General features: G+C 61.4%; 1 protein-coding gene across 1 annotated transcript in view; it reads right to left on the bottom strand.

Moving 5' to 3' along the window:
- The window catches only part of SDK2 (sidekick cell adhesion molecule 2), a 259,178-nt gene that overhangs the window by 20,518 nt on the left and 211,052 nt on the right, over positions 1–27,608 (bottom strand). The window contains exons 26-40 of the mRNA XM_025999673.2: positions 26,789–26,904; positions 25,946–26,135; positions 24,505–24,603; positions 23,418–23,612; positions 22,307–22,508; positions 21,312–21,415; positions 20,738–20,808; positions 19,307–19,442; positions 17,835–17,891; positions 16,409–16,510; positions 16,152–16,267; positions 9,814–10,000; positions 7,437–7,574; positions 4,860–5,021; positions 1,159–1,284 (exon numbers count right to left, since the gene is read on the bottom strand). Coding sequence (XP_025855458.1) covers positions 1,159–1,284; positions 4,860–5,021; positions 7,437–7,574; positions 9,814–10,000; positions 16,152–16,267; positions 16,409–16,510; positions 17,835–17,891; positions 19,307–19,442; positions 20,738–20,808; positions 21,312–21,415; positions 22,307–22,508; positions 23,418–23,612; positions 24,505–24,603; positions 25,946–26,135; positions 26,789–26,904 — 2,001 coding nt within the window. The remainder of the gene's footprint in view (positions 1–1,158; positions 1,285–4,859; positions 5,022–7,436; positions 7,575–9,813; positions 10,001–16,151; positions 16,268–16,408; positions 16,511–17,834; positions 17,892–19,306; positions 19,443–20,737; positions 20,809–21,311; positions 21,416–22,306; positions 22,509–23,417; positions 23,613–24,504; positions 24,604–25,945; positions 26,136–26,788; positions 26,905–27,608) is intronic.

Raw genomic sequence — 27,608 nt, 5'->3', positions numbered from 1 at the left:
CGTCCCTCCGGGTTGGCCAACTCGGATGCAAAGCATAGGCACGGCCCGGTGGGGAGCAGCTCACGGTGCTCTCCTGGCCAACTCTGCAGCCGGCGAGGGAGGGCAGGGGAGGGACCATCTGGGGTGTGGGGGAGAGCCAACCCCCAGCCCTCTTCCAGCTCCGCATTGGATCTGAGCTGCTCCATGAAATAACTATTCCTCGCTGCGATTATTAGCGGAAGATTAGGGCAATGGCAGGGTGGTGGCTCTTCCTGGAAGCCCGGCGTTAACTCTCTGTTATCGAGATGATTAGCGCTCAGTTATCCGAGGTATGAAGTCTGTCACCGGGATGCTTCGGGGCCCTCGTGGGAAGTATTAGCTTCTGATATGCCCCACTACCTCCCACTATGATTATTATTTGCTGTTCGTTCCTTCTGGACTTCAAGCGGCTAATCACAGAGCCTTGGCCTACCAAGAACAAGGCTCCAGCCCTTCCCCGGCTCTGGCACCTCTGATGAATTTGGAAACCTAGCAACGGGGAGAGCTGGCGCGGCAGAGCTGGTGGTGGGGTGGCCAAGGGGAGCTGGGAGGAGCAGCTGTTAACGGCCACTGTGAAGCGGGAGCCCTGGGAGCAGCCCCCCCGCCCCCCAGAGGAACTTAGCACTGGCTGGCTGGTCTCCTGATGGCTCTGGAAGCGCTTGTGATTCGATTTCAGGCCTGACAGGAGGGGTTGGTAGGGTAACAGGAACTGCTGAGATCGTCAGGTGGCAGAGACGGACTGCAAGGAGGTGGCTAGGGTCCCCGGGGGGGGACTGCTGGCCTCTGGACGGGACGCCCGTCAGTGGGGTCTCGTGAGAGGCCCCGTGTTTAACCAAGGGGGCAGGGGCCAACACTTTGCTCCTCTGGTTTCTTGAATGATCTTCCATCTGAGCTGGTCGTCACCTGGCGCTAAGTGCTGCTCTCCAGGGGACCCCAATGGGTGTGTGTGGGGGTGTCCGACCTAAGGGTGCAACTCTCCATTTCCCACTCGCCCCAGGGCCACCTCTAGCTCCACCTGGAGTAGGACAACGCCTTCTCAGGAGGACACAAGGTCACCAGGTGGAGGGACTCCATAAGGAGGAGAAAGCAAGACCTGGAAGCTGCTCCAGAGGGAGGCGCTCAGCCCGGGGCTGGGTGTACCTGATGGCCTGGCCTCGATGACGTAGCGGGTGATGGGCCCTTTGCCAGGGTCTCCGCTGGACCAGTGGATGGCGATGGCGGAGCTGTACCTCACGATGATGGGCACTCCGGGCGGCCCGGGGGCACCTGCGAACGGCACACAGTGGGCAAGACGAGGTACGACACCCAGCCTGTCTCCCCGTGCTCCAGCGGAGGGGCTGGGCAGCCACACCGAGCCCGGCCCAAGTCTCCAGAAACCCTGCGAGCGCCAAGGTCCTAGGTGTGCGTCTCCAGCTGGGCCTGCTGCATCCAACTACCTTCTCTGGGTCGCCCACACTCCCACTCTGTTCCATATTCAAAGCCAGGAGACCTGACTTCTCTAGATGGGGGTGGCTTTGATCAACTCACATAGCCCTCCAGTGCCTCAGTTTCCCCAACTGTAAGGCCCTTTTGGAATGATGGGATGTGACCTAGGGGGACAGTAGGGGTGGGTATGATGATGGTGGAGGAAGGGCTCATGATAAGTGGGGAGTTAGTTTTGGGGGGCTGAAGGGCTCCCTGACATCTGGTCTCCTGGCCTAGGATGGCAATGGCCTCTCTACTTCCTGCTTGAAATTCTCCCACCCCTGCTGCAGGTGCACCCAGACTGGGCCAGAGTGGAGGCTGGGAGCAGGGGAGGAGGAAGAAAGGGCTCTGCTGCTCGCTGTCCTGGCACAGCAGGTACATCAGGGTGGCCAACCAGGCACCAGCCATCCGGTACCAGCCATCCAGGCACCAGGCATCCAGGTACCAGTCATCCAGGCACCAGCCATCCAGGTACCAGCGATCCGGGTACCAGCCATCCGGTACCAGTCATCTGGCACCAGCCATCCGGGTACGTACCAGCCATCCGGCACCAGTCATCTGGCACCAGCCATCGGCACCAGTCATCTGGCACCAGCCATCCGGGTACCAGGCATCCGGCACCAGTCATCCGGCACCAGCCATCCGGGTACCAGCCATCCAGCACCAGTCATCCGGGTACAAGCCATCCGGCACCAGCCATCCGGCACCAGCCATCTAGTCACCAGCCATCCAATCATCAGCCATCCAGGCACCAGCCATCCGGCACAAGCCATCCGGGTACCAGCCATCCGGCACCAGTCATCCGGGTACAAGCCATCCTGCACCAGCCATCCAATCACCAGCCATCCAGTCACCAGCCATCCAATCACCAGCCATCTAGTCACCAGCCATCCAATCACCAGCCATCCAGGCACCAGCCATCCCAGTACCAGCCATCCAGGCACCAGCCATCCGGCACAAGCCATCCAGTCACCAGCCATCTGGTACCAGCCATCCAGTCACCAGCCATCCAGGCACCAGCCATCTGGCACCAGCCATCCGGCACCAGCCATCCAATCACCAGCCATCCAGTCACCAGCCATCCAGGCACCAGCCACCCAGTCACCAGCCATCTGGTACCAGCCATCCAGTCACCAGCCATCCAGGCACCAGCCATCTGGCACCAGCCATCCGGGCACCAGCCATCCAGGTACCAGCCATCCAGTCACCAGCGATCCAGGCACCAGCCATCCAGGCACCAGCCATCTGGCACCAGCCATCCAGTCACCAGCCATCCGGCACCAGCCCCAGGGGCCGAAGCAGGAGAGAATTCTCAGTAAGAAGAATTCTCAGTAAGAAGAGTGAGAGCCAGTTCCATCTATGGAGGGTCCCGGGCCCCTCCTCGCTCACTGTCACCAGAACCCACACCCTGTGCGCTGTTTCCTACCTGCCTGTTCCTCACTAGACCTGGAGCCTTGCACCCCCAGGGCTGGGCACAGAGTAGGTGCTCCCTATGCACTGTGGGACCGGGGAACAAGCGGGTGAGTGGGTGGGGGGGGGATGACCGCTTGGCCAGTGAGTGCCGAGTGTGTGCTGTGGACGCCTGCAGGGAGGGAGCCTGGAATCCAGCTCCAGACTGAAGAGCCTCCAGGGCCCGCGGAGCTGGCAGGCTGGACAGCAGGCCGGGGACTCAGGATCAGAGCTTGGCAGCCCACCGCCCGGCCCATGTCCAGTCCCGACCCGTGACCTCAGAGAGCCTCATCTTCCTTCCTTCCTTCCCCAACGTGCATCCTGCCTACAGCACAGGGCAAAGGCAGCTGAGGGGCTGGGGGTGTGTGAGATACAGCCCGAGGGGGGCGAGGAGGGTGGGGGGAGCACTCTCAGGACCCCCGAGTTCTCATTCTGCACAGGACAGAACTCAAGGCTGACAGCAGTCAGCAACTCCCGGCCTAGAAGCTTCCAGGACAAGGATGCGTGGTGGCACGTCCTTTCCTCGCCCACACTTGCAGGGCACAGCTCAGCGCTGGTTCAGAGGGACCCCCCACCGCCTCCCCCCAACTTCCTGCCACCCCCTCCTTCCCACTTCAGGCCTGGGACACTTCAAGCCTCAGGTTAGAACAGGCTGTCCTCCGGCCTTCTCCCCACGGCCCTGCTCCGCCTCCCTTTGTCCCTGCCAGCTCTCTTCCTGCTTTTGTTTCCCAGGGAAGTTGGCTCAGGTGAAGAGGCGGCACAGGAGGGGCTGGGGGCAGGTGAAGGGCAGAGGGGGCGGCTTCTTCCCGCCAGCTTCCTCCCCTGGTCCTGCAGGCTGCACGGCCCACAGGAGCCCCGAACCAGAGGCGGGGAAACAAAGTGCCCACAAAGAGAAAGGGAAGCATGGCCACACCTGCCCGACAGGTGAGAGGCAAGTCAGGCAGCCTCTCCAGCCACCGCCCCCCCATCATCCTCACCCCCCAGGGGCCTAGCTCAGGACAGGGAGCAGGGGGAGGGGAGGCAGACAGAGGAGGCAGGGAGGAGGCTGGGGAGGAGGTGGAGGAGGAGCCCGGGGAGGGATTTCAGGGAAAGTTTGAGATGGGCTGTGTCCTTTCTCAGGGAAGGACGGAGCAGAGGCCCAGCCTGGTGGCTTCTGTGTTCAGGAGAAGACAGCCTGCCTGGGTGACAAGGACTTTGGAGAGCAAACCTCAACCACAGCAGGCGCCTGAACAACTCGCCCAGCCCCAGGCTGACCCTGAGAAGTGTCACAAACTGCGACAGAGCCACTCTTCCATCTCCGGTCCCCAGGGTCCCCGTCCCCACCCTCCCCAGGCCCTGTGCTCAGTGCACAGCCTGGCCTTGACTCCCTGGCTCCTTTCTTCCCTCGGTCACCTTTGTCTAGGGAGGACACAGCCTGGCAGGGGCCCCTGCCTGTGACCCCCCCTCCCACCCCCGCCTCCCAGAAGCAGTGGTGCTCAGAGCACCGGGCAAAGAGCCTCCGGCGGCTCCTGTGCAAATGCAAGTTCCCAGGGCGATGGGTCAGGGATTCTGATTTCCTGGGGCCCGGAACCCTGAGTGTTTGGGGGGGGGTTGCTCTCTGACATATGTGGCACCTGGAGAAACCCTCGGACGGGGCAGGTGATCCTCCACAGCCCAGGCCCGCCTTCGCTCTCACCCGCACACCCCGCCCTCCTCTTCTCCGCTGCCGGAGCCGCCTTCGGGTACTGGGAACCCTGGCTTGTGTTTCCATGTGTCTGTCTGGATCCCACCCCCCACGACATCCCCACTACACCTGCCTCCCCATCTCTGCATCTCCAGGGTCTAGCACAGCTCTGGGCACCCCCTTCCGACCTGGGGGGCTGCACGCTGTGTGTGCACGGGTGGGGTGGGTGGGCAGCAGCCCCCTCGGCCGCCCGGAGCTCCCCTACCTTCTCCGGGGCCTGTGGTAACGTTGGCCTCGATCTCCGGCCCATACGTGAAGGTCTTGGCTCGGATGCGGAACCTGTAGGTCATCCCCTCCGCCAGGTCCTTCACCTTCAGCCACAGGGGGCTGCTTCCCTTCACGTCCACGGTCACGATCTTACTGACACCTGCAAAGGAGGCACGGGGCATGTGGGGGACGGCAGGGGTGCCTGGCAGCTGCAGGGGTGGCACGTTGTCGGGGTTGGGGGGGGAGCCGCACCCCCTCGAGGTCAGGCCGGGGCTGGCACCCTGGGCCACACAGCTGTGGTTCCCACACACGCGCTCCCACAGGCGGTTGTCAGGAGGAAGGGTTCCGCGGCCGGAGACGCCTGACAAGAGGCTCGGACCATCCGATGGGTAGGCACGGGGGTCCTTCAGCACCTCCCCACCCTGCTGCACTGAACCGCTGCATCCCGAATGTACTCTACCCCCCGTGTTCACTTCTCCCCTCACCGATTCCACTGAACTGGAATCCCAAGGAGCACCTTCTGCAGGGACATCCCGGGGCCGGGGCGACACACCTGCAGCCAGTCCCAGCAGCCGAGGACAGCCTCGGGACCTCTGGCAAGCCTCTTGTGTCATCAAGGGGCCAGGGGCTCGCACCAGGCCCTCCATCAACTGCACCCAAGTCACAGTAACCGGTGGGGAGGCCTGCATGGTTTTTAGGAGGTTCAGGCTCGTGCTCGGTGCTTCATGGGCCCAAATCCTCCCGACCACCAGCCTCCTCAGGGGTTGGGGTGTCTTTCCCGTGTCCCCCAAGCACAGTGGTCACCCCAGGGAGGGGGGCTTCACAGGTCACACGGCCCAGTGCTGGCCCAGGGTGTGGGGTGGGGGGAAGCCCTAGCTTTGGTTTGTTGTTCTACTGAACGAGCCTGTAGCCATAGCATCGTGGACTAGACGTTATGAGGTTAAATAAAAGAGCACCTGGCAGCTGGCACATGCCCAAACCACCTTATGAATAAATAAATACCAAACAACAGAACAATGGCTGCTCAAGCGGAGGAGGTGACCCAAGGTGGGGGGGGGGGTGAGGGGACAGGCCCCAGGACCCAGAACAGCAGCGCTGAGTGGCTGTCCCTTGACATTTCTGAGCAAATCCCTCATCTGCCTGGGCCGTGGTTTTCCCAACAGGAAAGGGGCAGGGGTCGCCAGGTTCTTGTGAGGCCTGTTTGCTGCTGACCCGACCCCAGGGCTGAGGCACGAACGGGGGGTGCAGACGCAGCTCTGGCCAGACTCAGTCACACCCAGGGCTTGGCGGTCCCACCGGCTGGGCCACCGCGGAGTGGACGGGAATATGCAAGGACATGACATCGCCTATGTGGCCAGACCGTGTTGGACAGAGGAACGGGAAGGCCTTGTGCCCCCACCCCTCAAGGGCTGGGGCCCCCGGGTAGGCTGGGAAAGGCCGCTCGCTGTGAGGAGGGCCTGTCCTGTCCCCCGGCATCGTGTCCCCGTGCCCTCGGCCCTCTCCTTCCGTCCGAGGGAGAGACGGGCCCCTTTCCCGGGTCCTGCACTTGATCGATCACATCTCCTCCTGGGGCCCTGCCCACCCCCGCCCCACAGTGTCCCGGACACAGCGCCGCTTTGCAGAATGAACTAGTGCTGGCAGGCAGGCGCTGGTGGGGAGACTGAGGGCCATTGTTCCCTTGGCTGGCCCAGAACTGCTGGCCCCGGCGGGCGGTGTCCCAGGGCTCCGCCCCTTGTTCTGGTCAGGTCCTGGAGCCGGGGACAGGTGAGAGTGGGGAGGTGACCTCTGGCCACTGGGCTGGCACCTGCAGGCCAGCCACACCCCTGAGTCTTCCTGGGCTCTGGAACTGGACCCAGGTGGCCGGGAGCTTGGCCTCCTTCCCGCTTCTCCAAGTAGATGGCAGTGCTTTCTGGGCTCCCCCTGGGCTCACTCACGCAGGCGTGGGCAGAGCACTGGCAGGTGTGTGACATCCACAGTCAGGGTTAGGGCGGCCTAGGAGCCTGGGAGCTGGGCAGGGTTCCCACTGGGGGAGCAGGGACTGCCGGGGGCTCTAAGGACAGCTAGACAAACAAGAGTCCGGGAGGCAACTTGCACATCGAGGTTCTTGACATGGGGTTCACAAGGAAGTGGGGTGCAACGACTCCCCCAAACTGTGCTTCCTGGGGAGAGGCTCTGAGGCTTTTATCAGATTCTCAAATGAGTTCCTGACCTAGCAGGAGAGGCGAAGGCCTATCCAGAATAAGGCTGACACCCTAAATTCTGGATCCTGGCAGGCGCAGGAGGGGCTACGAGGGGCTCCCCCTCTTTCTGGGCCTGACAGCAGCCTGGCCACCGTGGGATGCTGTATATCTCGCAGGCTCCCGTCCTTCCCTCCTCACTTCGGTGGGAGACCCAGGTGCTGCTCAACTCTGAGCCCCCGCATGCAGGTGCAGAAATGCTCCTTTCTTGGCCCCAGGTTCTCCCTTTGCAAGTGGGGGAGACGCTCATCACATCCAAGTCTGTGCAGTGCCCCCCGCCCCCAGCAATGCCGACGAGAGAGAGCCCTTGGGAGTGGTGCTGGCAGGGTCCCACTCACCGTCCACGGGGGTGCAGGGCTCGTACACCAGCCGGTAGCCCTCCAGGACACCGTTGGGGAACTGTGGGGCCTCCCAGGACACGTTCACCGAGGTCGTGGTCAGCTCACTGAACCTGACAGAGCTGGGGGCGCTGGGGGCTGCAGGGAGACAGCAAAGGGTTTGTTTTGTCCTCCCGAGGCCCTTCAAAGCCCTGCTCGGATTCCAGGGACCAGCAGGGGCGGTTGGGTCTGGGCCCGGGAAAGAGAGAGTGAGCAGGGGTTCATCAGAGGTCAGCCATGCGCCCCCCGCCCCCAAAGGAAGCTGCTGGCTCTGGCTTTCCAATACCAGAGTCCAAGAATTGGGAGGGAAGACAGCTTTCTTTTCCCTAAAGTTGGAAGACTCTGCTTCTTCCTGCTAAGTGGCCCTGGCCCCTGGCTAAGACCACAGGACACGTCTACACTGCGCCTCCAGGGTCACTGTGGGGTCAGGTGATGTCCTGGTTTTGTAAGGCTTGTCTTTTGCCTTCCTCGGTGGAGAAGGCAGGGGCTGTCTGGGCCTGGGGGCACTAAGAGGGCGGGGAAGAGAAGATGCCAGCACTGCAGCCAGCCTTGAGGCCTCTCCAGCGCCCCTGGGGCCCCAGGGCTTGTCACCGAGAGACCAGGCTGTCAGAAGCAGCCAGAAAGAGGGACAGTCAAACCATCTGGAAGAGATGCCTTCTTGGCCTGAGAAGGCTGGAGTGACCCTGAAGACATGGGGGCCGTGGGGGCCTCTGATGGGGAGGACAGAGAGGCAGGGAAGGAAGCGCAGAGCTGGCTTCAGGCGCGATGACCGGGCTATTATTGTCCTGGGGCCGCCCCCCACCGAGCCGAGGCTAATCTGGACCCGCTTCCGCTCCATCCGGGAGGCAGCCCCAGCCAGCGGGCTTTGAAGGAGGGAGGCGACTCAGGGGGCCTTTCCTGCCTCCCCTAGCAAGAGGGACTCGGGTCAGAACATTTTGTCCTGCTGCCGGAAGCTTCCAGGCTCCCAGGGGCTCGCATCCGGCCCGTGACACTGACGGAGAGTGGTCTGGACCAGCAGACAGACAGACCAGACCCTCGGGAACCAGTGGAGGAAAAAGCTTTCCCAGGAGCCGTGGCCTGTCCCCAAAGAGGACAGCGCTTAGCCGACTCCACGGTCTGGCTCTCTCTTTCAGAGAGAAGGAGGGGGGGATGCTCAAGGGGGGCTCAGGACAAAAGGCTTGTATTCAAATCCACGAGGAGGGGGCTCAGTGACAGGCGGTGAAGACAGCTCAGGACCAGCTCACCTGTCCTGGCCTCGAGCCTCTGCTCCCCCAGTGATGGGCTGGGGAGGCGGGTGGTCCTGGGCAAGAAGCTTCCCTGCCCAGGCCACCCCCTGCTGACTGAAACGGGTAACACCTGGCCTGCTCATCCCGGGGCTTCTAGAAGGAGCAAGCGTATCACTGCCCGAGAAGCGCCTCTGGACACTACATATAGGCCCGGCCCCACGCGAGTGGGAAGCGGGGTCCTGACCATCACCCCCCTGCCTTGCCCCACCGTCCAGCCTCCTAAGTGGCCTCCTGCCTCCTTCCTGTCCCCTCCATCAGCCTGTTTTCCGCACGGCGGGCAGAGAGAGCTTTTGAAATCATAAACCGGATCCCATCGCCCAACTGCTTACCCCCACCAGAGACTCCCGAGCGCACTGAGAACCCACCCTAGACTTCCTCCCAAGGCTCCTCGACCCTCCTTGGCCATTTCCTCTCAAGCAGCCTGGCTTTCTGTTCCTTTCACCCCCTCCGGCCGCCAGGCCTTTGCACCTGCCGCTCGCTTGGCCTGGAACCCCTCCTCCAGAGCTTTCCATGCTGGTCTCTTCACAGTCAGGCCCCGGCGGTCAGCCCTCGGAGGCCTCTGCAGCCTGACCTGTCCAAGGCCACTGTCCACCCCACCCCCGTCCTTCGACTGCTCACGCTCACCCCCACCTGAGGCCCATTCATCTAGATACGTGTTTATGACCTGTCCTGCTCCCTGGGGTGGGGACCTCGAAGGTGTCCGTCCAGCACAGTGCTGGTCCTTAGAAGATGCTCAGGGAACACGTGCAGAATGAACAAAGCCGGGGCCACATAAGATGGCCAGGTGGGAACAAGGCATGAGCAGAAACGGGCTGGCGGGCTACAAGATGTGGGGAGGACGGGGGGCATCTGGAGGCTTTCTCCAGGCCCCTTTGGGGACAGCCTCTCTCTTCTGAGCACTCTCATGTAGGCCCTTCTTTTTGGGTTGTGCTCTCCCCCTCTGGAGGCCACGACACAGGCCCTGGGTGCCCAGCCCAGATATCTCAGCAGATAAAGCTGCTGCTCCTCCCCCCTCCCCCAGGAGTACAGGTGCAGGTGTCCACCCCCCCCACCTGCTTGCTGGGTCTGGCCCCGGGTGGGGGTGCTCCGAGGCCCGTCCCCGGCGGCGTTGAAGGCTGCCACGCTGACCATGTAGGCAGTGTAGCCGGTCAGGTTCTTGAGCTTCACGCTGTTCTCGGCCAGGAAAAGCGTCTTCACCCGCTCCGTGACGTTGCGCCGCTGGGCTTCCCAGAAATAAATCTGTGGGCACAGCCAAGTGTGGGAGTGAGATGGAGACATTTGCCTTTCCCCCTGCCCCTGCCAGCCTCAGGGACCATCCACACACTCTGGACTGTGGGTGTGAGTCCCAGAGGTATGGAGGAGCTGGTTTAGAAATCCTTCCAGAGCTTTCCTTTTCACAGCTAATACTTTGGTCTCTGCTGGACTCACCCCTGGGAGAGCACAGACCCCATGTATCTGTTTGCCACGGGGCCTGTAGGGTCTAGTTACTGGAGGGAGAAGCCAGTTCTGCTCTTCAGGAACCAGAGCCGGGGAGCTAAGAGCAGCAGCATCACCTGGGAGCTGGTTAGGGATGCAGAGCGTCAGGCCCCCCCACCCCCCGACCTGCTGCAAAGCACCTGCTGGTGGTTGACAAGGCCCCTGGTGATTCACCTGTGCGTGAATTCACCTGCAGGCCGGCATGGGGCTGAACCCCAGGGCTGCATTCACGCATGCACAAGGTGACTTTGCCAGGTGACTCCCCTGAGCCGTGGTTTCGATAGACGCCCCACTTTCCAGGACCGAGGTGAGAAGGAGCATAGGGGGTAAGGAGTGAGAAAGGCTTTAGTCCACCAGCTGCGCTGCTCGGGCTTCCAATTACTCAGCGCTGCTCAGGGGCAGCTCAGAAGCTCCTAGAAGCTCCAATTCTTCACTAGGGTCAGGAACTCCAGACGCAGGGAAGCCACGAGCCGCACGTGCCGGGGAAGATCAGCGAGTATTTGGCGCCACTTGCTGGCCGCGGAGGTTTCTGCACGCCACGGACCTCAAAAAACGCTAAAAAATACCAGGGTCCCCTGCCTGGCACCCAGAAATTCTTGCTTTTTCCTAACCCCGCCCACTTTTACTTTTTAAAAAGATTTATTTATTCATGAGCGATACAGAGAGAGGCAGAGACACAGGCAGAGGGAGAAGCAGGCTCCATGCAGGGGGCCCGATGGGACCCTGGGATCACGCCCTGAGCCCAAGGCTGATGGACGCCCAACCGCTGAGCCACCCAGGCGTCCCTAACCCCGCCCGATTTTTAAAAACAGATTCTTCTGGTAGGAGTATCAGAGAGCGAGTCGTGGGGTCGTTCAGGAAGCAATGTTCACAGTGACAGGTACACAACAGGGGACCAAGTTCCTGCAGGTTCTGGGGTGCAGGGGAAGCGCCACGGGGAACGTCCGAGAGCTGGGGGGGGTGTCAGCACACAGGTGGTACTTGTTGAGAGCACATGGAGACAGTGGATGTAGGAAGAGCTGCAAGGTGAGTGGGGTGGGGGGGGGCTCCCATGCTCAGGGGCTGGGCCGAGGCTGGAACCGCCGGTGAGGGACGTGGAGAGGAGAAGGAGAGGGCATTTCTTTCTTTCTTTCCCTTTTTTTTTTTTTAATATTTTAGTTTTTTTTTAAATTTTTATTTATTTATGATAGTCACACACAGAGAGAGAGAGAGAGAGAGAAGCAGAGACACAGGCAGAGGGAGAAGCAGGCTCCATGCACCGGGAGCCCGACGTGGGATTCGATCCCTGGTCTCCAGGATCGCGCCCTGGGCCAAAGACAGGGGCTTAACCGCTGCACCACCCAGGGATCCCTCTTTCTCTTTTAAAAAAAATTTTTTTTTACAGGAGAGGGCATTTCTCAGACAAGAGAGAGGCCTGGCCTGCTGTGTCAAACGGTGGTGCTGAGCCGGGTAGGGGGAGCCCTGCACCTGACTTCTAGAAAACACAGGAATCGGGCGGCCTGGGTGGCTCAGCGGTTTAGTGCTGCCTTCAGCCCAGGGCATGATCCTGGAGGCCCGGGATCCAGTCCCACGTCGGGCTCCCTGCATGGAGCCTGCTTCTCCCTCTGCCTGTGTCTCTGCCTCTCTCTCTCTCTCTCTGTGACTATCATAAATAAATAAAAACTTTAAAAAAAAAATCCCCAAACCCACAGGAATCACAGCAGCCTGGACAGAAAGGGGTCGGGGATGGAGTAGGGGTGCATGTGGGGCGGTGAGAAGCTCCCTGGAGCAGGTTCAAGACACAGCAGGAGGACAGGGATTGGCGGCGGCGGTGGTGGTGGCGGGTCCAGAAGATGGTTTTTGAGGGTTTCTGCTGTAAAGGGACCAAGCAGAGAAAGGGCTGCCGGCTTGGACAAATATGAGGGGTCGGGAAAAGGCATCCCGAAGAGGATATATATTTCAGAGGGGCTCTGTGCTCCGCGGGTGGGGAGAGGACGATGGTGCAGGAGAGAGGGGTCAGTGCCAGAGTCCTGTTCTGGGGTGGGGGGGAGGACTGGGGTCCAGGACCCCCCCCACCGGCGCCACATGCAGACGCAGGGCACCCTGCTTGGAGTCAGCACTTGAATTCGGGGCACCACGCTGAATTCAGCAGACCTTTGTCGGGCGACCGCCGACCGGCCCTTATGCAGATGGCACCGAGGACTGAGCGCTGAGCCCGGTCCCCAAGGGGCGCACGACTGAGTGGCCGTGCACCCCAACAGTCCACTAGGATGCACATGCCGCAGTGGGGGGGGGGTTGACCTCTTGGCGGATCGGGCTCCCCGTGTGTCTCCAGCATCTAGCCTCATGCAGGCAGGAGCAGGTGTCGGAGCGAATCACAGGCACCACCTGTATCTACCATTTCCATTCCCTGCCCTTCCAGCTTCCTCCTGTCAAGGCCAACTTCAGCCTCGCTTAGATCAGGGGCCACTGCCCGGGGCCACCACCACCACCGCATCTCCTACCGCCCAGTCTCATTCACCGCTCCCCGTGCTCCCTCCCCTCCCCTCCTCCATCCCAGCTGAGGCTCCTTCTGGAGATGAGATTTTCTGCACCGGCTCCCTGGGTCCACAAGCCCTGCCCACCTCCCGCCCCCGCGGCTGCACCGCCAGCCCCTAAGACTGCCTTCCCTTCTGCACGCACGCAGTCCCGGGCCCTCTCTCCTCCTCCAGGACTTCAGCTCCCACCCCCAGCTTCGGCTCCTCCTAGAATCGCCACATGCCCCCTCTTCCCCGGGATCATTATCAGCACACAGGCAAGCTGTCATTTCTCCTGTCTCAAAACCCCCTCTGTTGTCTGGTTCATTTTCCCTTTAAGGCAAAACTCCTTAAAGGGCGTGGCGGGGGGTGTCCCTGTACTCATTGCCTCCCCTCATTCTCTCTCGAATCCCTCCAAGCAGGCATTCCCCTGTCCCCAGCTCTGGTCAGAGTCACCTGGGAACTGGGCCTGGCTAATGCAATAATCCAGGCCTCCGCAAGCTTTCGGTAAAGGGCCAGGCAATCGGTACTTTGCGTTTCGCAGGCCACACATCTCTGTCGTACCTCAAAAGCAGCGTGTCTGTGTTCCAATAAAACTTTATTTACGAGAACAAGTGGGGGGCCAGGTGGAGCCCTGGGCTCTAGTCTGGCAATCCCTGCACAACGGCTTCCTAGGTTTCATCTTGCGGGAGGTCTCAGTAGCGTTTGGTGCATCAGAGTCCTCCCTCCTCCGGGAAGCACGTTCTTTACGTAGGTTCTGAGACCTCGGGCACTTTTCCTGGTCCTGGGTCCTCAATCTTGCGTTTTCTCCCTATTCGTGTGTCATCTCTTGGCTTTCAGCATCATCTATATCCTGAGGCCTCCACAATTCACATCTCCAGCTGAGACCCCCCTCTCTCTTGAACTCCAGACATGTGTCCCCAGCTCTGCTGGGGCTCTCCCCCCGGGCGTCCGACAGACGGACAGACGTCTCAAGCTGACCCCAGCTCTCCCCCACAAGCCTCCTCCCGCCCTCTTTGGTCTTTTCCCGCCCTGTGTCTGCAAGCTCCAGCATCTACCAGCTTGTGAATTCTTGCCGCTTCTCCGCTCTCACTCACACTCCACATTCAATTCAGCAAGTTCCATCAGCCCGGCCGTTCGGACGGAGCCCGAGCACGCACGCTTCTCCCCGCTGCTGCCGCCTGGCCTAGGCCACCGCCGCGCCGCACCTAGATGATTCAGTCCCCTCTCACGGTCTCCTGCTCTCCCCATTTCAGATTGCTCTCAGCACAGCAGCCGGCACAGCCCTTTAAAAACCCGAGTCACTTGTGGCCTTCCTTTGCCCCAAACCCTCCCTGGCTGTCCTCTCATTTTGGAGCGACTGTGTGATGCAGCAGCTCAGGTCACTGCCTGGACCTCTCTCCCATCATGCTGCCCCCCACACACTCTGGGACCCATGGGACTCTGCTGAGCTTTGTAAACGCCAAGCATGCACCAACCCCAGGACCTTTGCTCTTCTTTCCCTCTTTCTGGAATGTTCTCCCAGAAGAACATGTGATTCTCACCCTGTTCTTCACTTTTTTGCTCAAGTGTCAGCTTCCCACTAAATCCTTCCCATCGACCCTATTTAAAATTCCAACCCCCACCCCCCGCCCACCGGCCCCCAGCTTCCTTCTCTATCCTCTTAATCTGCTTCATTTCCCACCATCTGGAGGTGTGACTTGTTTTTGTACATTGTTGGTCTTCTTCCCCTAAAATTCAAGCTCATGTTGCCTCTCTGTTCACTGCTTTGCTCCCAGACTGAGAAATACTGCTGTTACTTGGCACAAAATAACAGCTCAATAAACACGCGTCCCCGAGGGACCGGGCTGCACGGACGCGCCTGCCCGCGCACACGTCCGTCACAGCTCAATCTGACCCAAGTCAAGCTCATCCGAGCTGCGCTCACGGGCTGGTGACGTCCACACATCATTAACGTCAATGCTAATCCATGTGGATGCTAATGCACGTCCGGGATGCAGCAATTCTGGGTCCCCAGCTAATAACGGCCACTGGCTCCATGTTTCCCGAGCACGCAGACATCTGCCGTGTTGTACACGACGTCTGCGTGTCCACGCGTTTGCTGGGGCTGCACATTCGCTGGAGACTTCCACACCTCGACAGTCCGGTGGTTACCCAACTGTTGCAGGCCCCGCCCCAGCCCCTCCTCCCTTCCACGGGACGCATATGCTAGGGGTGCAATATTTAGCTTTGCCAGCTGGCCCTCCTGGGCGGGCCTGAGGGGTGTCACCCATCTTTAGAGCTTCCTTGGCAGGATGCCTCTCCTCCTGACTCCTGCCTCATTCACCCCCGCCCCGTGGAAAGAGACTCCCATGTGGGTTTCTATCTTCAACTGGGGCCACCTATGCTTTTTTTTTTTTTTAAAGATTTTATTTATTTATTCATGAGAGACACACACAGAGAGAGGCAGAGGTAGAAGCAGGGTCCATGCAAGGACCCCGATGTGGGACTCGATCCCGGGTCTCCAGGATCACACCCTGGGCTGAAGGCGGTGCTAAACCGCTGAGCCACCTGGCCTGCCTGGGGCCACCTATACTAACAAGCCCCTTGCCTTCGGGGGAGCTGTTTCTGCCCGTGGAATGAGGGGGCCGAGCCACGTAAACCACGAGGCCCCGGAGGGTCTCTCACTCCCTCCCCTAACCACTGCACTGAGCTTCTCTCTGGAACAACCAGCCCCCACCAGGAATCAGAGAGGCGCTGGACACCGGCTCAGACACAGCAGCGGCTCCCACCGAGGACACGCGTTCTTGTTGGCCCACCACCTCTTGCAGGGGCTGTGTTCACTGGCTCCCCTCGGCCCCTCAGGGTGAGGCGTCCGGCTCTCTCTACCTGCTTCTGGCCGGACCACCGAAACTGGGCCTCGGTTTCCTCATCTGTACCATGGGTGTGAACCTTTACAATCTGCCTGCCTCGCAGGGCATTCGAGAGGATGAAGGATTTCTAAAGGGCTCTGAGCACACGGGAGACGAATTCTGTTACAACGAGTGACACCATCTAAGATCTGGAAATAATTTTAAGCAGAGATTTCCACATCCTTAGCCAGGGGTCCCTTGCCGATGGGCCGAATCAATACTAGGGTTGGCCAAGTAACCACTTTGAGGGATCTTTTGCCGGCACTGGGAGTTGCGGCCTGAGGTGAGGGGGTGTTGCCCGAAGCAGGGCCCGGGCTTCTGGCATCCGAGCTCAGCCTGGGAGGATGCTGGAGGGCACGGCTGTAGTTTTGCATCGGCTGCACAACACTGCAGTGGGTTGGGTGCAACCAGCCGAGGGAGCAGGTGTGGACCTGCTAACCTCCCCCTCCTACCACCCGGGGGTCACTCCCACCCCTGGGCTGGCCCTTTGCCCCCCTGCACCCTCTTCTCTGCTGGAGCGCCCCGTACCTTGTAGCCCTGGATGTCTCCATTCTGGTTCTCCAGCGGTGGCGGCTCCCATGTCACATCCAGCTGCGTGGCCGTGGCACCGTGGACAGCCACGTTACGGGGCGCCGCCGTGGGCACTGGAGGGGGTGAGAGGCCGGGAGTGAGCGGCACGAGTGGGCTTCAGGGAGGAGGTGGGTTGGGGCCCCCGAATCCCGTATGTCCCCTAGCTGGACTTCTGGGGTGGGAAGGGCCGGGGCTGGAAGGGCAGATGGGCTCACCTGCTTCCCCCACAAAGACCTCCTGTGGGGGGCTCGAGGGCCCCTCCCCCACGGCGTTGTACACGCTCATCCGTATCTCATACCGCCGGTGTTTATTCAGATCTGGGGGGGGGAGAAACAGAGAGGTCACCGTCCCTGCAGGGGACGGAGCCAGCACGGAGGGCGGAGGCTGTGCGGTGCACCCGTCATGCTAGTTCCTGCCTGAAGGTTCAGGAAAGAATAGGTGAGGAGTGGGGTGGCCACAGGATGCTCCGCCTCCACCCTGGGCATCGGGACGCAGGATGCCGGTGGTGGCTTCCCGGCCGAGGGAGAGCAGACCAGGCGGCGCTGATGAGAAGACACTATTAGTACTTATGCAGGGACTGCTGTGAACCAACACTGTTCTCCGGGCACACGGGGTCACGGGGCACCCCCTTCCTGCCTGTCCCGGGCACTCGGGGTCACGGGGCACCCCCTTTCTGCCTGTCCCGGGCACACGGGGTCACGGGCCATCCCCTCTCCTGCCTGTCCTGGGCACACCAGGTCACAGGTCACCCCTTCCCTCCATGGCAGATGCTTAAAGTTCCCAGAGCCCGTCCCCATCGGGCAGCTCTTCACACAGGAGGCTCAGCCTCAGGAAGGGGCTTATAGGATGTGAATTCTGGGCTACGAAACACTATGTTTCCATTAAATTTGGGGTCCTGGGTGAAGGTGCCTGGATGGAAGCTGGAGATGAGGGCAGCTGCAGGAACACAGCTGGGAAACCCTAGATGGGAGTCGCCAACCCTGCTGGGGGCGGGGGAGGCTCGAAGGTTCTCTCCCCGCTCTCCCTGGCCCCCTGCCCTCTCCCCTTCCTCGGTGGGGGGCATTACCCTGCACCTGGAATGTGGGTGGGGAGTCGCCCTAATTTAACTGGCCATACACCCCGTGATGAAGGAAGGGGACGAGGCAACACAGTCTCAGCTCTGCTTCGTCCAGAGAATGGGGCCCCTCTCCCAAGCTCTGGGCCTCAGGGAGAACCATGGACTGTAGAAGGAAGCAGGGCGGCCCAGGCGTCCATCAGGAACGTTCCCAGGTCCCTGCGGGGACGGTGGGGGGGGGGGTCTGCTCGCTCTGGAGGTGGGGGCCGGCCTGGAGCACAGAGCTGTGCAGCCAAGCGCCTTCGACGGGACGAGGTGGGTGGCGGCGACGTGGACGTCCGCCCTTCCAACCAGCAGGCCAAGGGCTCCCACCCTGGACCCACCCCACGGAGCACCGGCCCGGAGCCATTCCCGCTCCCATCCTGCCCCCGAGGGAGGCGCGCTTCCCGGGCAGGACCCCCTAGGTCTGTGCACGTAGCCGGAGAGCCCATCCTTCCAGCAGCCTGGGCTCGGGTGTCCTCAGAGGCCCCGCTCCCCATCCCTGGAAGGCCTGGGCCCCACGTGGGCCGCCGTGCAGGGAGACTTACTGTCCAGCTCGTACTGTGTGAGGCTGGGCCGGCTCAGGTTCCGCACAGCGTACATGGCTACGGGGCGGGCGGCGGGGGGCCGGAGGGAGACAGCAGACACAGAGGTTAGTACACGCACCCCGCTGCGCAGAGACCCCGAGGAGGGGGGCGGGACGGGGGAGGCACCCGGCAGCACACGTGCACATGGAAGGGGGGGCGGGGTGCCTGGCGGTGAGTGAGGGGCCCGGGGCAGGAGCACGAGACAGTGAGCACGAGCCCGGGGGACACGGGGCACCCCAAGCCCCTAGGAGCCCAGCACCCCCTCGAGGGCCACTCTGGGGGACCCTCGGTCCCCAGTCGCTCCCTCGTCTGAGCCGGGACTCCGCAGCACCACCCTGACACGGTCGTGGGGGTTATTTCCTCCCCTGGGCCAGCAACCATCTCACTACCGGGACCTAGAGCTGCATCATCACAGGCAAATAACATCACGACCACAAGCACGTGTTTCCAAAATATAAAAAAATAGCGCCAGCTGTTGGGTCAGCTACATCCAATTTTTTTCTACGAATATTCCTTTGCTATGTGTTCAGCGGTTTTGTTGTCTGCTAATACTCGCTGGAAGCCGAGGCACGAAAGGTTTAAGAGAATCATGGGAGGGCACCTCACCTGCTCCTCGGCTCCCACCTGGCCCGGGGACCCAAATCCCCCCCGGGCTCCTCTCTCCTGCCTGCTCCCCCCTGCCCCGCCCCCCGCCCCCGTGAACCAGTCACAGAGCCGGAGGCACAGCATCGCCCATCCTGGGCCTCAGGTCCATCTCGAGCCGCTGCCTGGGCCCCAGTGAGCGAGTGCGGGAGCCTCCATCCGGCACCCCTGCCTCTGGTCCTCCACGGCCAGCATCACCCTCCTGCCCTAAAGGGTGACCAAGTCATTCCCGGGCTGGGACTCTCCCTGGGATCCCCCTACACCCGGCGCCGGGCTCTTTCCTTCCCAGCGTCAGAGGCAGGCCCCACCCCTGCTCCCGATGACCCCGGGGACAGAAGAGTGACCTCCAGGCAGCAGGTCCCTGGGGTCAGCAGGCTCAGATCTTGGTCCTTTCCACCCCAGGCCCTTTGCCGGGCTTTCCCCTTAGCTCTGGATGGGCTGACTCAGGATCAACCCTCAGGGTCAGTGCCAAGGCCATGTCCTCCGAGGCTGTCATGCAACCGTCTTAGACATTTACGTCTTGAGCGCTGGCTCCTCCTTGAGCCTGTGAGCTCCGGGAGGACAGGGGTTGTCTCTCCTGTTCACTGGTGTGCCCCAGGGTCCAAGGGCATGCAGAAGGTGCTCGATAAACACCCAGTGAGTCAATGGGACCAGGGGGTGGAGGGGAGCAGCGCACTTGGGGGCCAAGCGGAGGGTTTCAGGGCACGGTGACTCCAGGAAGCTAAGCTGCAGGGCAGGGAGGGAAGTGTGCCCACCCCACTGTCCCCTGAGCCCCCGCGGCTGCCACTCACAGGTCAGCTCGGCCCACTTGGCTCCCGGGTTGTTGATGCCGCGCAGCGTGAAGCCCCTCAGCCCCTCGTAGAGCAGCTCCCGGTACCGGATCCGGAAGCCCAGGAGGATGCCGTTTATCTTGTCCTCTGCAGGTGGCTGCAGGGAAGGGAGCAGGGGGCGGTGATGGGGAGGAGCAGGGACACCGAGGCTCACCCGCCTCCACGCTGCCCTCCCTGCTCCTGTGACCACAGGGCAGAGCCTGAGCGTCCACCAGGGAAAGGAATCAAAATGACACCGAGTGTTCTTAATTTACGAAGCGTTTCCAAGGGGGTGATTTCATCTCTGCAATGTTCCCCGTGAGGCAGGGAAGGACTGGGAGCACCAGGCCATTCCCATTCCCAGAACGGGAAGGTGAGTGAGGCTCAGAGAGGGTAAGGAATGTGCCCCGGGGCGCACAGCCCACCCTGTGTGTGTGATCACCTGGGTGCACGGTCCCCCCCTCTGCCTTTTACCATTTTCTCTTGTGCTTTCTGCTCCGAGGTGGAGAAATCGGCTTTTGGGGAAGGTGGAAGCTACTTTTTATGATCCCTCTTTTTAAAATCTTGCTGCAATGGTTCCGCCTTTTATTAGCTCCTTAAACTGTCTCCCTGGCTGCTGCTGGAGCCTCCCTGGCCCCTGGGTCTCTGCGGCCCTCGTCCTGGCTTCTAGCTGCACAAAGTCACTGTCACTTGAGGGACTATCGTCCTGCAGTGAGGTCTCGGGCTGGGGAGGGGCCCTGGGCCCCTTCTTGTGTCCTCCCCAAGGGGTCTCCCGTCAGGGGGGTGCACGTGGACAAACATTGACACCTGCCACTCTGATTCCCAAAAGCGGAGACAAGGGTTTGCTGCTCTGGGGCCTCCGTGGGTGACCTGCCGGGTCCGGAGGCTGGAGGGTCCCGCAGGCACCGACGGGCAGCCTGGTCTCAGATGCATCAGGCGGGCTTCCTCAGGCCACGGCAGGACCACGGGGGAGCGGAGTGGAGGGAGGGGTCCTCTGCACCTGGACAGCGTGTTCCCGGTGTATACCGGTGTTTGCTTTCTTTACTAGGAATCCCTTCACTGACGGTGGGCCAGGATTCATGGGGACTTGGGGGGCCCTGAGAGCCCCACACACTTTTCTATCCCAGACCCGGAGGCATTAAGCCTGACCCTGCCACTTCCTAGCTGTGTGACCAGGGCCTTTTGAGTCACGTCCCTGAGAACCCAGCCCTCATCTGCAGGAGGGGATGGTAGGGGGTAGGGGTGCCTGCCTGAGAGGACCATCTGGAGAGCGGAACAACAGGCCTGTCTGTACATGTGCGTCTAATATCCGAGCCTTGCTGGGGGCTGTTGCCTTTCTGGTCCAGGCACAGAGTGGGTCTGAGTCCTCCTGGGACACGGGCCCCTCCCGGCCTGCTGGCTGCTGGGCCATACCTGCCATCGGATCAGCACAGAGGTGGTGGTGTGGGGTGTCACGGACACAATGGTGGGCGCTTCATCGGGGGCTGGGGGAAGAGAGAGAGAGAGAGAGAGAGAGAGAGAGAGAGAGAGAGAGAGAGAGACGAGTGAGCTCTGGGGGCTGGAGCTTAGGCTCCCTGGGAAGCTGCAGGGACCAGATCCTTCTGCAAGTGTGCAGCCCTGACCCCATTGGGACCCATGAGCCCAGAGCCCCCTCCTCTTTGTCCCTGGACCCCAAGTCTCTTGTGCTGCTAAGCCCCACCCCCCCGCCTCAGTAGCCCCTTCACTGGTTTTCTGGGGTTGACCATAAGCTTGGGGACTTCAGAGAAGGAACATAGGCTGCTGGGTGTGGCATGGGTGCCCGAGCCCACGGCAAAGGCGCCTGTGGCCCAATCCTCCCTGGCAGTCTGCCCTGGGAGCCAGACACAGGGCCCAGCAGGCCCCCCCGCCCCTCCCACCGCTGAGGGCCCTCCCCTCAGAAGAGAATGCCTGGTGCCCAGGGAGTGCCGGTGGGCCAAGAGAAAGAGATCTGAGGGTGGGGGGCACTGACCGGCCTGCAGAGTGGTCAGCGGCTCCGACTCTTCACTGAACTCGCTGTCCCCAATGTCATTGGTGGCCTTCACTCGGAACTTGTAGGACGTGAAAGGCTTGAGCCTATGGGGGGCCATGGGGTTCGATGAACAGAGGCATCCCCTAATGCCTCCACCCTGGCATCTCTGCTTGGAGACTGGGGAAAGGGCGGGGGGCAGAGGGTGCTGATCCCTTACACAGACGGGAACGTCAAGGCTCAAAGAGAAGGCATGTTCCAGCGGGTCCATGGGGCCCAGGCCCTACAGCCCTGACCTCAGCTAGGGGGTGGCCTTCAGCCCTGCTTATAAGCCGCGGGGGGCCCCAGGCGGCACCTGTCTACCCATCTCCAACCTCGCAGGGGCAAGCCGCTCCGACACCACCCATAACTCTCCTTCTGAGCAAACTCCTTCCCCGCCCTAGAAATGCCATCCCTTTCTAGAATTTACTAAATTTAGGAAGGGTCAAGCTGCTCAAGAGTTAACCAGCACTTCATCTCTGTAAGTCTCGTTCCTCTCCAGGCAAATGCCTTCCTCTTTGATGTATTGGGGGTGGGGGGTGGGGGCGAGGAGGAAAGTATTGCTCAAAACTCTTGGTCACGTCAACCCGAATATAAAAAATACGACCCACTAGGAATTAAATTGAAGCCAGAATTTCTCAAGCAAGCTCCACTCTCCTATTACAGACGGAGAGGGGATGCTGTCTGGCCGGGAGGAATTGCTAATGAAGGATGGGGAGCCCTTGCTGAGGCGGCTTCTGGGCTCCAGAAATAGAGAATTAAGAGGCAGCCCTAACAGGGCTCCAGAGAGCAGGGAGGGAGGCGGGGTCCTGGGGGTGCGGGCTGTAGAAGACATTTGGGGGTGGGCAGGCTCCAGGTGCGAGCTCAGGGGTCCCCCACTCCCTTCCCCCCCCCCCGGGAACCCCGCTGGTGCTGTATGGGCTGGCAGGGGCAGAGATGCTGGCGGACCCAGGCCTCACCTGTCCACCACGAAAGCAGAGGCGTTGTGGCTCACGGAGGCCGAGTGCAGCGCCCACCTGCCGCCCGGCAGCTCGCGGGTCTGGACGGTGTAGTAGCGCACGGGGGACAGCCCGTCACTCCCTGGCTCCCAGGACAGCAGCACGCTGCGCGCCTTCACGTCCTCCTGCTGCACCACCGGCTTGCTGGGGGGCTGTGGGCGGTCTGGGAGGGGCGGAGGGGGATGGGGCAGGGGAGTCAGCGATGCAGGGGGCGGGGGGCGAGCTTCTTCAAGGAAGAGAAGGAGGTGCTCCGGGGTCAGGCCCGGTGCCCGCTGCTCCATCTCTTTCCATGCACGCAGGTCCCAACAGCCAGCACCTGCGGTGGCTCCCGTCCTCAGGCCATTAGAGGCCCAGGTGCCGGGGAGTTTACATCTCCTGAGGGCAGCCCAACCAGGGACTGGCGGTGACGAGGTTCGAACACCCAGCTCTTTGGTCCCACCTGCCCCAGAGCCGAGATGGGGCCTCTGCTGTCCCTGACCAAGTGGGACTGAGTCCACACTTCCCAGTGGGGCTCTGCTGGACTGAGACTGCAGCCCCAGGCCCTCCTGCAGGGGTTCTCAGCCTCAGCACTCTGGCACTTGCGGTGGAGGATTGTATGTTATGGGGCTGTCCTGTGTGCTGCAGGGTACGTAGCAGCGCCCGCTAGATGCCAGCAGTAGCTTCTTAGTTGCGACAACTATCTCCAGACATTGCCCAATGTTCCCCGAAGGGGCACGGCAGCTCCTGGCGGAGACGACTGTCCTACTGGTTTTTCCTGGGGACACAGTCTAACGAACCACTTTTGCAGGAATCGGGGTCTCAGCCTGCATCAGGGGAGCCCGACCTCTGCTGAGGCACCAGCTCAGGGCAGCAGGCCAATGGCACCCAATGGACACCATCTTCCCCAAGGGGAGGGGAGAGGGGAAGGAAGCTGACCCTACATCCGAGATTTCAGCCCACTTTCCCCTCCAGGTGAGGACAGTGCGGCTCTGACCTGGCAGATCCCGTCACCCACTAGGACAGGATGGGAGCGTCCCGGTTGGCTGGGACCCTCCCTGCCTCCCCGGCCTCCCTAGCCCCAGTGCGCAGTCACCTCTCTTCTCAGTGGTCACCACCAAGGCCTCGGCGGCCTCCCCCCAGCCCTTGCGGGTCTGGGCCGTGATGCGGAACAGGTAGACGGACTCGGGCTTGAGGCCGGTGGCCGTGTACTGGCGCGCGCTGGGGGCAAGCACCTCCACCGTGGCGGCGTTGGCCGTGGAGGCGTTGAGCCGGTGCGTGACCTGGTACGCTGTGGGAAGGAAGGACACGGGCCGTGCTGGGAAGCAGGCCAGCAGCCCCCAGGGCCCCGGGATGGGGTCATTCCTTCCTTGGCCACCACAGCATCTGCCCTTGGGCTACCCTGGCTGCTGTTGAAGCCTTTTGCTCATCGTGACTGCGGGGGGCACTCTATAGACAGAGTCTGGGACCCCGATGGCAGCCTCAGGTGACGGGAACAGAGGCTCAGAGGGGCCAGACCACCTGCCAGGAAGTGACCGAGCTCCAATTCCAACCCGGGTCTTTCTAAGCCCTCCTGGGTCTCCACTCCCCGTTCCGAGGTGCAGGTGCGGCATTCCTGTGGGGCAGGCCCTGCGGGATGCCGGCCCTGAGGGCCACACGCCAGGCACAGGGAGCCCGAGCCACCCTTTGACAGGGGAGGGGGCTGAGGCTTGGGGGGGGGGTCCGGCTTGCTCGCGTTCACACCGCTGCCGACTTCAACCCCGTGAGCCTGCCCCCGAGGGGGGCTGCGTGTGTGTCTGTTACTGGACGATCCTTGAATATGAAATGATGCTTCTGATCAGCAGCCTCCCCACCTCTGTGCTTTAGGTCGCACGGGCTGCACCGAGCCGGCCAGCGCGCCCTCACCTGGCCACGCTGAGGAACGGCCGCCGAGGTTTACCAGATGGCCAGTCTTGGGGGGCACATGCAGTGTTCAAGGGACACGCAGCTAATGGATCGTCTTTGAGGAACCTGAACCTGGAGGTTCAGGAGGGCCCTGCCCTCCAAACGCGATTTCTACTGGGAGAAATCAGCCTCAAAATTCTTCTGGAGGAGATGTGGACACTTGCTGAGCTGCCTTGACACCTTATGCCTCCTCCTTCTACCTGCAGCTGGGAGCACCGGAGAGGGTAGGAGGGGCTTACCAAGAATGATGCCGTTGGGGGCAGCGGGGGGCTGCCAGATAAGTCGCACGGATGTGGTCCTCACCTCTGGGAACAGGATGCCCATGGGCGGTCCCGGGACTGGAGGGGACAAAGGAGAAGCAGGTGACAGTGTAGCCGTTGCTCGGCCCCATGCCCACACCTGGTCCAGCTCTGGGGGAGCAGGTGGGCAGGGCAGCAGGAGAAGGGCACACTCAGCCCAGTGAACTTCTGTGGGCTGCTGCTCCGTGCCCGGCTCTGGGATTCAATGCGGGACACCAAGATGCTATCGGTGAGGTTACTACCCTCAAAAACAGGCATTATTTGGCAGGAACCAGAAGGGACCAGGCTCCACCTTCCTTTAGCTCCGTGTCCATGTATGTGGGCACATGTATGTGCGTGCACGGCTGCCCTCAGAACTGGGCGAGGCGGCCTCATTCTGGGTCTGTGCTCTAGAAGGTGCCACTCTGACTTCCTTCCACCCGTAGGGTGAGGCGGCTGTGGGGCCCACCCTGAGCCCGGACCACTCCTTTTCCAGGGTCTGCACGGGCCCGTTGCCCAGGCCCACCCTCCAGATTTGCACCTCTGGACCGAGGGATGGCCCCATGGGAAGCGGGGTGGGGAGCTGTCTGGGGCATGTGGACGGAGGCTAAATACCACGTGCCAGAGGAGAGAATGGGAAGGGAACAGGGCAGACCACGGGGGACGGCTGGGGGCGGCCAACTCCTCCCATGTTGCCTCATCTCAACAGAGAATTCTAAAAAGTCTGAGATTTCTAAACCTGAACTTGGCCTTCCAGGTCAAGGCAGGAGGATAAAACATATTGAATTTCACAGGCCATTAGCTTGATTTATGACTTTAGAATACGTGGCCATATGGTGTTTGGGCTTCCTTTTGCGCTCCTGTCTGGACCCCAGAAATGTTTGGGGTGGGCGGTCAGAGCATATGTGTGGGGAGAGGGGAGGGGGCAAAGGGCCTGTTGGTCAGCCTTTGATGGAAAGTTCTGCCGCAGGGATGAAGGCCTGGAGCCCCGTGGGCATTGCTCCTTTGCAAACAGGACCAGGAGGCTCTTGTCCAGGAAAAATCAAGCCTTTTTCTTGCATGGAGCTTTACTGAAAGCAAACCTGCCCCAGGCAAAATACAAATCAAAACCGGGTGCAAAGTCTCTATTCTGTGCCCTTGTCCCGGAGAATATGCCAGAGACCGAATGGGATGTCAAACTGTCCTTGCATTGCTTCTGCTTCCTCAGGGATGCACAGTCTGGAATTTGATTCCCCTCGCAGCGCGCTGCTGGGTGGCCCTCACTGACCTACCTGCCTCCCACAGGAGAGGCCTGATGCCATGGTTCCCGTTGGGGCAAAGCGTGACCCCAGAGGGGCAGGGCCGGGCAGCAAGAAGAAGGGGAGGTCCCAGCCTCCCCAGGCACATGGAGATTCCAACTCACCATCATCCAGCGTCCGCTCCAGGATGGGCGGGTGGCTGGGGCTGCCGTCCCCGATGCGTGTGAAGGCCAGCACCTGGACCTCGTAGAGCACGTACTTGCCCAAGCCTGTGAGCTGGGCGCTGCGCGACGAGTTCCCTTCCACCAGCCAGAACCGGGGCTGGGAATCCGAGTCCTTCTCCTTATACATCACCTGCCAGAGCACAGTGCAGGGGGTGAGGGCCATGGGGCTGGGGCTTGCCTGCCAGCACCTTCCCCATGTCCTCACACCCAGGAGCTAAGCAGGTGGGAATATTGCTGGTGGACCCCGGGCTCCTTGGAGTGGCTTGGCCCCATATCCACCCCATGGGATATGGTGAAGCTGGGGCTCTGGGAGAGCCGGGAACACAAAGATGCACTGGGCCATGGATCTGGAAGCTTCCTTAGAGAGCATTCGGCTAGGAAAACAGGCTTGGAGCAGGGACACTACTTGCCCAGGGTCACACAGTCAGTAGGGGCAGAGCCAGGACATCAAGCCACATCTCCCAACCTGTGGGCCAGGCCTAAACCCTGTAGCTAGGTGCAGCTTTGGGAGCAGTTCTAGAAGGTAAAGGGCCAGCAAGGCTGGGGCAGCCAGCATGGCCTCCTGGGGGCTGCGAGGGTATTGGGGGGTGAGGGAGCTTCTGCAAGGACCTGGGCCTCCCTGGAAGCCTCCCAGCCCCAAGGGAGGATTCCTTGGCTGCCAGGCTGCCCGGATCACAGATGCTGGGATCTCCGGGGTGTCCACCCCAGTAGGCGGAGACGTACCCCCACCCTCCGCCAGGCACCCCGGTTGGGGAAGCGGGTGACCTTGCCTCCAGGGCTCACCTTGTAGCCCAGCACGAGCCCGTTGCGGTCGGCCTCAGGGATCTCATTCCAGCGCACCAGCATGCTGCTGGACGTGGTGGCCAGCGCAGACACGTTGGTGGGGCCGGAGGACGGGACTGTGTGAGAAGGGGGAGCAGAGAGAAGGCGCTCAGGACCCAGTGGGCCCCATGGGGGAAGGAACTGTGATGCCCAGTCCCCAAAGTAGCAAATCATCCTGGAGGGATTCCTGGTGGCTCTGGAGCATCGCAGGTGCTGCTTCTGGTCTCAGATTCGCCTCCCTGTTATCCTCTGCTCAGGCCAGCGTGCACAGCAGTGGGGGTGGGGAGGGGCCAGGACGGGGAGGGACGTCCTGTATTCGTTTCTTTATTTTTAAAGATTTTATTTATTTATTCATGAGATACAGAGAGAGAGAGAGAGAGGCAGAGACACAGGCAGAGGGAGAAGCAGGCTCCCTGTGGGGAACCCAATGCGGGACTTGATCCCAGGACCCCAGGATCACAATCTGAGCTGCAGGCAGATGCTCAACCATTGAGCCACCCGGACGCCCCAGGGACGTGTTTTAAAAGGTGCCAGGAAAAAGCCTCAGAGTGGCGAACCACACGAGGGCTGCCTGAAGGCTGGGGGCTCATATTCTGTGGTGACCCCTTGCCAGGGTCCTGTGAGCTTGCTGGTTCTGCTTCTAGAATGTTCTGAGAGCTGATCCGACCTCCCCAACTCCAGTTCTTTCAGGCATGACTGGGCATCAGGGTTAAAGGTGAGGCCACAGAGACATGGGCAGTTTGCAGGTAAAGGCTGCCTGGGCTAACTCGCAGGGGTGGGG

This window comes from Vulpes vulpes, chromosome 2 (genome assembly GCF_048418805.1).
Source record: "Vulpes vulpes isolate BD-2025 chromosome 2, VulVul3, whole genome shotgun sequence".
Taxonomy (NCBI): domain Eukaryota; kingdom Metazoa; phylum Chordata; class Mammalia; order Carnivora; family Canidae; genus Vulpes; species Vulpes vulpes.
This window is presented reverse-complemented; position numbering and strand designations above follow the sequence as displayed.